This window comes from Eriocheir sinensis, chromosome 64 (assembly GCF_024679095.1).
Source record: "Eriocheir sinensis breed Jianghai 21 chromosome 64, ASM2467909v1, whole genome shotgun sequence".
NCBI classification, from domain to species: Eukaryota; Metazoa; Arthropoda; class Malacostraca; order Decapoda; family Varunidae; genus Eriocheir; species Eriocheir sinensis.
The window spans coordinates 2924832-2933809 of record NC_066572.1 but is presented as its reverse complement, the minus strand read 5'-3'; the positions used below and the strand labels follow the sequence as shown (position 1 = coordinate 2933809).

At 44.8% G+C, this 8978-nt stretch overlaps 1 protein-coding gene and 1 long non-coding RNA gene across 2 annotated transcripts in view; one reads left to right on the top strand and one right to left on the bottom strand.

Moving 5' to 3' along the window:
- The first annotated feature begins 2864 nt into the window (after positions 1–2864).
- Positions 2865–4002, top strand: LOC126987259 (uncharacterized). The gene is made up of 2 exons (XR_007740517.1): positions 2865–3003; positions 3482–4002. It is a non-coding gene; the product is annotated as an uncharacterized LOC126987259 (long non-coding RNA).
- Positions 4003–6395: 2393 nt separating this feature from the next.
- The window catches only part of LOC126987443 (uncharacterized), a 10387-nt gene continuing 7804 nt past the window's right edge, over positions 6396–8978 (bottom strand). The window contains exons 5-7 of the mRNA XM_050844408.1: positions 8600–8709; positions 7427–7509; positions 6396–6704 (exon numbers count right to left, since the gene is read on the bottom strand). Of these exons, the coding sequence (XP_050700365.1) occupies positions 6515–6704; positions 7427–7509; positions 8600–8709 (383 nt within the window). The 3' untranslated portion in view covers positions 6396–6514. The remainder of the gene's footprint in view (positions 6705–7426; positions 7510–8599; positions 8710–8978) is intronic.

The window sequence follows — 8978 nt, the reverse complement described above, 5'->3', positions numbered from 1 at the left end:
GTGTGTTTGGTTCAGACGAGGATTGAGTGTGTGTGTGTATTTCACCGAGAGAGAGAGTGTGTGTGTGTGTGTGTGTGTGTGTGTGTGTGTGTGTGTGTGTGTGTGTCCCCCATATATTACTTTCCTTCAACACATTTTCTCATTATTTTCTGTGATGTCTGTCTGTATACTTAATATTTGAGTGAGTGTATTTCTACCATGTATTACCTTCATTGAGGAGTTAGCTAGCTAGTTCAAGGAGGAAGGAAAGAGAGGAGAGAGAGAGAGAGGAGAGATGAAGGGAAGTGCGTCGATGGGAGAGATTGCGTAAGGATCTGTCCGCACGGTTGAACACTGTTACCATATCAAAAGGCAAAGCAGGCTGTCATAAGCGTTGAAACGAGAAGTTGATGTGGTAACAAACATTGATACCAGATGAGTCGCATACCATAATATCTACTCCGTTCACCAGGCAAAGACCAGTGTCCGCTGGCAACACACAGGTATCTTAACCCCTTCACTACAGCTGGTCCGAAACGGTGCCCCTCGCCGTGCAGTGTCTGTTACGCCCTCATCAGCGCTCCGTTCCGCTTCTCATTGTGGACTGGTGACGCGTGGACGGACCTTAGGCTGCGGCCACACAGATAGCAAGGAGAGTGGCAAGGCGAGTTTCTGTGGCCACACGAAAAGCGAGGCGAGGGTCGTCATGGCAACGTGACCCGCAGACCAGCATCAACCAGGATAGCCTCTCACCCACCCCTGTCGGCGCAAACGATTGATGAAGTGAAATGTTTTTATAAATAGTTCCGTGAGTTTTCACTAATATATTCGAGTTCTGCAACCACTCCTGCGTCTAACAGTGGTAACCAAAATGTTCTGTCTAGTGTACGAGATGAGTTACGGCGAATGATAGAGAAGCAAGTCTGTGATGTCACTCTTTCTGACCGAGCGATCTTGCGCGAGAAAAGTTAATCATCAACTCTCCTCTCTGTCTCTCTTATCAGCTCGCATTCTCACCATTTTCTGCTCGCTGCCAGTGTGGACGCCTCCATTGGTTATTAGTATTAAATTTTTTCGCTCGCTCAGTTTCTCGCTCCCTGTGTGGACGCCTCCATTGGTTATTAGTATAAAAAATTTTCGCTCGCTCATTTTCTCCCTCCATTGGTTATCATGTATTAAATTTTCTCGCTCGCTCACTTTCTCCCTCCATTGGTTATCATGTATTAAATTTTTTAGTCTCACTTTCTCCCTCCATTGGTTATCATGTATTAAATTTTTTCGCTCGCTCACTTTCTCCCTCCATTGGTTATCATGTATTAAATTTTCTCGCTCGCTCACTTTCTCCCTCCATTGGTTATCATGTATTAAATTTTCTCGCTCGCTCACTTTCTCCCTCCATTGGTTATCATGTATTAAATTTTCTCGCTCCCTGTGTGGACGCGGCCATATGACTGTGTGTGTGTGTGTGTTTGTGTGTTTGGACTTACGAACTTGAGCTTTATTTTGTTTTTGTTTGTATCGGTTGTTCTTGTATTTTTCTATCATATATTATCACCATTGTTATTTTCTTTATGAGGGTGAGTGTAAAATGTGATCAAGATGGCGATGAATTTAAAAAACCATCAGAGAGAGAGATTTTCTTCTTCAGATTCTGTCTTTTTTCATTATCTTCAAATTCTGTCCTTTTTTTAACTTTCTCCTTTAAATCGTGTTGTTTCTTTACCTTTAAATACTGCCTCTTTTCTTCTGTTATCTCCTTCATATTGTGTATTTTTCCTTTTGTTAATAGATTCTTTTTGGGTCGATATTTGGCAGCTCTGTTAATGATCAAATTTGGCACCCTACAAGTACATTTCCTGGCCCTGTTTTGGCACCCTACAAGTACATTTCCTGGCCCTGTTTTGGCACCCTATTAAGTACATTTCCTGGCCCTGTTTTGGCACCCTGCAAGTACATTTCCTGGCCCTGTTTTGGCACCCTGCAAGTACATTTCCTGGCCCTGTTTTGGCACCCTGCAAGTACATTTCCTGGCCCTGTTTTGGCACCTTATTAAGTACATTTCCTGGCCCTGTTTTGGCACCCTATTAAGTACATTTCCTGGCCCTGTTTTGGCACCCTATTAAGTACATTTCCTGGCCCTGTTTTGGCACCCTATTATATACATTTCCTGGCCCTGTTTTGGCACCCTATTAAGTACATTTCCTGGCCCTGTTTTGGCACCCTGTAAGTACATTTCCTGGCCCTGTTTTGACACCCTATTAAGTACATTTCCTGGCCCTGTTTTGACACCCTATTAAGTACATTTCCTGGCCCTGTTTTGGCACCCTATTAAGTACATTTCCTGGCCCTGTTTTGGCACCCTATTAAGTACATTTCCTGGCCCTGTTTTGGCACCCTATTAAGTACATTTCCTGGCTCTGTTTTGGCACCCTATTAAGTACATTTCCTGGCTCTGTTTTGGCACCCTACAAGTACATTTCCTGGCCCTGTTTTGGCACCCTATAAGAACATTTCCTGGCCCTGTTTTGGCACCCTATAAGAACATTTCCTGGCCCTGTTTTGGCACCCTATTAAGTACATTTCCTGGCCCTGTTTTGGCACCCTATTAAGTACATTTCCTGGCCCTGTTTTGGCACCCTATTAAGTACATTTCCTGGCCCTGTTTTGGCACCCTACAAGTACATTTCCTGGCCCTGTTTTGGCACCCTATTAAGTACATTTCCTGGCCCTGTTTTGGCACCCTATTAAGTACATTTCCTGGCCCTGTTTTGTCACCCTATTAAGTACATTTCCTGGCCCTGTTTTGGCACCCTATTAAGTACATTTCCTGGCCCTGTTTTGGCACCCTACAAGTACATTTCCTGGCCCTGTTTTGGCACCCTATTAAGTACATTTCCTGGCCCTGTTTTGGCACCCTACAAGTACATTTCCTGGCCCTGTTTTGGCACCCTACAAGTACATTTCCTGGCCCTGTTTTGGCACCCTACAAGTACATTTCCTGGCCCTGTTTTGGCACCCTATTAAGTACATTTCCTGGCCCTGTTTTGGCACCCTATATGCACATTTCCTGGCCCTGTTTTGACACCCTACAAGTACATTTCCTGGCCCTGTTTTGACACCCTACAAGTACATTTCCTGGCCCTGTTTTGACACCCTACAAGTACATTTCCTGGCCCTGTTTTGGCACCCTACAAGTACATTTCCTGGCCCTGTTTTGACACCCTACAAGTACATTTCCTGGCCCTGTTTTGGCACCCTATTAAGTACATTTCCTGGCCCTGTTTTGGCACCCTATATGCACATTTCCTGGCCCTGTTTTGACACCCTACAAGTACATTTCCTGGCCCTGTTTTGACACCCTACAAGTACATTTCCTGGCCCTGTTTTGGCACCCTACAAGTACATTTCCTGGCCCTGTTTGGCACCCTCGAAGTACATGTCCTGGCCCTGTTTTGGCACCCTACAAGTACATTTCCTGGCCCTGTTTTGGCACCCTATTAAGTACATTTCCTGGCCCTGTTTTGGCACCCTACAAGTACATTTCCTGGCCCTGTTTTGGCACCCTACAAGTACATTTCCTGGCCCTGTTTTGGCACCCTACAAGTACATTTCCTGGCCCTGTTTTGGCACCCTATTAAGTACATTTCCTGGCCCTGTTTTGGCACCCTACAAGTACATTTCCTGGCCCTGTTTTGGCACCCTACAAGTACATTTCCTGGCCCTGTTTTGACACCCTTCTAAGCACATTTCCTGGCCCTGTTTTGGCACCCTATTATATACATTTCCTGGCACTGTTGGCATTCTATAAGTACATTTCCAAGTTGACATTGATTGCTCCAACACTACCTTGGTTCTGATATGGCAACTTTAGTTTATATATATAGCGTTAAAACCTGGTGATTTCGTATGTAAATTATTAGCTGAGAAAATGTAGATCGTTTAAATATATTGAAGAAGTTTGTGTACATAAATATACTTACTTTATCCTGGTGTGTGTGTGTGTGTGTGTGTGTGTGTGTGTGTGTGTGTACTTGCTTTAAAGGAAAAAAATACTTAGATGTTTGATTAGTACAAGTATGTATCATGTGTACTCTTGTGATCTGTGGAAATACTGTATTTGAAAACATGTATATCAGTGCCTCTATGTGTATGTATGTATGTATGTATGTATGTATGTGTGTGTGTGTGTTCTGTACTATACTGGAAATACACCGTGTAAGCCTAATTTGAGTTTTTTATGACCTTTCTGTCCTATAACCTCTCAAAAAAATGGAGGAAAATTAATTATAACATATTTTTCTGTCCTATAACCTCTCAAAAAAATGGAGGAAAATTAATTATAACATTTTTCTGTCCTATAACCTCTCAAAAAAATGGAGGAAAATTAATTATAACATATTTTTCTGTCCTATAACCTCTCAAAAAAAAAGAGGAAAATTAATTATAACATTTTTCTGTCCTATAACCTCTCAAAAAAAAAAGAGGAAAATTAATTATAACATATTTTTCTGTCCTATAACCTCTCAAAAAAACGGAGGAAAATGAATTATAACATATTTTCTTTATTTTTTTTCGGCCTTCCATTGTCTCCTTTGCTGTAATAAATAAATAAATAAATAAATAAAAAAAAAAAAAATGTGGGGGTGGTTGGTGGTGGCTGAGTGGACAGCGTACGAGCGTGGCAATCCAGTGGACATCGGTTCGAATCCCACTGACCCGCTGACCTTCCCACCATTGCCGAGTGCCAGGTCACCCCCATGCTGCCCTGACCTTAGCGACTTGGGTCAGTAGAAACACCGGGGGGCAGCGTCGACCAGGGAAGTCTCTCACATCACCGCGGATACTATAAAAAAATTCGCCTGCCCCACTAACAGACGGGTCCAACTGGCCTCTCAAGACAGCCTTCCGTAGCTTTTTTTAATATTTTTTTTTTTTTTACAGCAGGACATAAAAGAAGTTACAAATGTGAAAACTAACTATAGCCAACACACACACACACACACACACACACACATTTTTCCTTCTATTTTTTCTCTTCTTCCTCTTTATTCCTCCTCCTCCTCTTCCTCTTCTTCCTCTTCCTTTGTAGACCATTTTATCTCCTCTACATAAATTTTCTACTTCCAACTATAAAATATGTCTATTCCACTAAGAGAGAGAGAGAGAGAGAGAGAGTTATCAGTCTATCCAACTCCATCAAATTCTACACTTTCCAAAATACTCAACTCTACACTCAGAAACATCAACAATAAACAAGAAATAAATAAAAAAGAAAATAGCCATGAAACACCCAAATAAATAATAATAGTGAAAAAACAAACAAAGAAGTAATTTAGACACGTTATCCCTAAGTGGAGGAGAGCAAGGAAAGGGACGCCCACTAAGTTCATGGCTTCAGAAAGTTAATAGAGGGACTTATAGGAATTGAAAACAACACAAAAACAGGTCACAGCTAAATAAACAGAAATATTAACGAAGAAAAAGTAACTTAGACAATCCCTATAAGTGGAGGCGGCCAAGGAAAGGGACGCCCACTAAGTTCATGGATTCAGAGCGTTAATAGAGGGACTTATAGGAAGGGAAAACAACACAAGAACAGGTTACAGCTAAATAAACAATAAGAAAAACGAAGAAAAAGAACTTAGAAACGTTATCCTTAAGTGGAGGCGTCTATGGAAAGGGACGCCCACGGAGTTCATGGCTTCAGAAAGTTAACAGAGGGATTTATAGGAGGTGAAAACAACACAATAACAGGTTACAAAGTTTTATTAGACATTAGAATCGCCGTGAACTATATAGAAAGAGAGACGCAGTTGTTGTTGTTGTTGTTGTTGTTGAGAGGGAGGGGATACGAGCCTAAATCTATTATCACAACGCACGTATTATTATTAAAGTATATATAATTACTGTGGCTTATCTAAGAGAGTAAGAAAACGATTATTATTATTATTATTATTATTATTATTATTATTATTATTATTATATCATGGGGGGTTAAGGGGGTGGGATACCGTATTGAGGAGGTTGGATTGGGGTGAAGGAAGAGGGAGGGGGTATATGGAAGGGGGGCTGTACCGAGAGGGGCGAAGAGAGAGGGGAGGGGGGCTTCAAGTGGGGGGCTGGACCGAGGGGGTGGGGTGGGGTTAAAGGGGTGGGATACCATATTGGGGGGGCTGGATTGGGGGGTGAAGGAAGAGGGGAGGGGTTCAATGGAGGTGGATCGGAGGGGTGAAGGATGAGGGGGCTTCAATTGGGGTGCTGGACCGAGGAGGGAAGGGTGCTAGACTAGGGAGGGGGTATCCTGTGGGGATCCTTTATCGGGGGGGCAGGGGGGCCAAAATCCATATCCCCCAAAATCGAAACCCAATGGGGGGTGCCTAGGGGTGTAGGAGGGGGGAGGGGGGCGACACTGGGGGGTATCCTATGGGGGGCATCTTATGGGGGTATCCTATGGGGGGTATCCTATGGGGGGCATCCTATGGGGGGTATCCTATGGGGGGCATCCTATGGGGGGCTAAACTGGGGGGGGGGTATCCTATGGTGGATCCTCTATGGGGGGCGTGAAGGAGTACAGCCCCAGGGGGAAGGGCGGGTGTCCCCCCTGGGCGAGGAGGGCTGCCACGCGCGCCATGCCCCGCCTGAGGGAGTGGTGCGCCCCCCGGGGGAACGTGTACCCCTGGAGGTGCTTGGGGTACTTGGGGCGCCGGAACCGTCCCTCGGGGTACCTACGGGGGAGGGGGGGGAGGAGGAGACAGGAAGGGGAGGGGAGGAAAGGGAGAGAAGTAGAAGGGAGAGGAAGGTAGGGATGAAGGAGGGAGGAGGAGGAGGAGGAGGAGGAGGAGGAGGAGTAGGAGGAAGAGAGTGCAGGGGAGGAAAGGAAGAGAAGTAGAAGGGAAAGGAAGATAGGGATGAAGGAGGGAGGGAAATGGAGGAGAGAAGGGAGAAGAAAGAAGGGAGGGGAGAGAAGGAAGGGGTGAGAATGGAGGAGAGAAGGGAGAGGAGAGAAGGGAGGGGAAATAAGGGAGGAGAGAAAGGAGGGGAAAGAAGGGAGGAGAGGGGAAGGGAGGGAAAGGAAGAAGGGAGAAGGGAAGGAATGGAAAAGGGAGAGGAGAAGGGAGGAGAGAGGAAGGGAGGGAGGAGAGAAAGGAGGAGAGAGAAGGGAGAGAGGAAGGGAGGGGAAGGAAGAGGGGAGAAGGGAAGTGATGGGAAAAGGGAGAGAAGGAAGGGTAAGGATGAGGAAGGGAGGAAAGGAGAGAGGGGGAGAGAAAGAGAGAGAGAGGGAGAGAAAAAGAGAGGGAGTGAGAGAAAGAGAGAGGGAGAGAGAGAAAAAAACCCGTTAGTATCTTCTATTTCTATCTATTATATGTATTAGTATCGGATCACTACTACTACTACTACTACTACTACTACTACTACTACTACTACTACTACTACTACTACTGCTCACCTCAGCAAACACTCCAGCCTGCCGTGGTCCAGAGGAAGGCCGAGGAAGCTCATTAACCTGCCTGCTTCCTGCTCGAGCCGGTGCTGTAAGTAGGGTAAGTAGGTCGTAAGTAGATTGTAAGTAGGTATGTAAGTCGTAAGTATATCATAAATAGGTATGTAAGTCGTGAGAAGGTTGTAAGTAGATTGTAAGTAGGTCGTAAGTAGGTATATAGATCGTAAGTAGATCGTTAGTAGGCAAATAGGTCGTAAGTAGATCGTAAGTAGGTAAATAGGTCGTAAGTAGATCGTAAGGTGGTAAATAGGTCGTAAGTAGATCGTAAGGTGGTAAATAGGTCGTAAGTAGATCGTAAGTACGTAAATAGGTCGTAAGTAGATCGTAAGTAGGCATGAAAGTCGTGAGAAGGTTGTAAGTAGATTGTAAGTAGATTGTAAGTAGGTCGTAAGTAGGTCGTAAGTAGAATGTAAGTAGGTCGTAAGTATGTCGGAAAAGATACAATAAATATACATAAATTTATACATACGGTAAGAACAGAAAGGCCAAATGTAAGTATGTATGTATGTATGTATGTAAGTATGTGTGTGTGTGTGTGTGTGTGTGTGTGTGTGTGTGTGTGTGTGTGTGTGTGTGTGTGTGTGTGTGTGTTCGTGTGTGCGTCCACGTGTCAGCAATGCAGGTAATATAACACCAGGTAACATATCACAGGTACACATGCAAGCCCTCCACAGGTGAGAGAAGAGGAGGAGGAGGAGGAGGAGGAGGAGGAGGAGGAGGAAGAAAAAGATAATAGAAGGCTGAAGAAGAGGGATGAAGAAGAAGAGGAGGAGGAAGAAGAGGAGGAGGAGGAAGAGGAAGAGGAAGAAGAAGGACGAGGAAAGAAGATGAAGAATTGGAGGAGGAGGAGGAGGAGGAGGAGGATAAAGAGGACGAAAATGAGAAGAAAGAAGAAGAGGAGAAGGAAGAGGAAGAGGAAGAAGAAGAGACGTGGAAAGAAGATGAAGAATAGGACGAGTAGGCGAAGAAGAAGGAGGAGGAGGAGGAGGAGGAGGAAAAAGGGAAGAAAGAAGAAGAAGAAGAAAACAAGCAAAACCACAACAAGCAACCACAAGCCCAGGTCACCATTCACACAGGTAACCGGGGCCACAGGTAAGCTCTCTAGTATACATGACTTACCTGTAGGTGCTCGTAATGAAGGACCAATGTGTCCGTGGCAGGGAGGGTGAGCCAGGCGTGGTTGATATGTATCCACTCCCTCGCTCTATCCGCCGTGAAGTTAGCCCAGCCTGTAGCGTAAGTAGATGGGTAAGTAGATGGGTAAGTAGATGGGTATTTTACAAAATTTCCACCAACCAATCCCATCTTCCTCCTCCTCCTCCTCTCTCTCTTCCATTCTTCCTTACTTCCTCTTCTGTTCCTTCTCTTCAACAATCTTTCCTCTTTCCTTCCTCCTCCTCTTCCTCCTCCTCCTCCTCCTCTTCCCCTCTCTTTCCCTTCCATTCTTCCTTCCTTCCTCTTCTCTCCCTTCTCTTCCTCCTCCCTCTCTTCCCTTTTA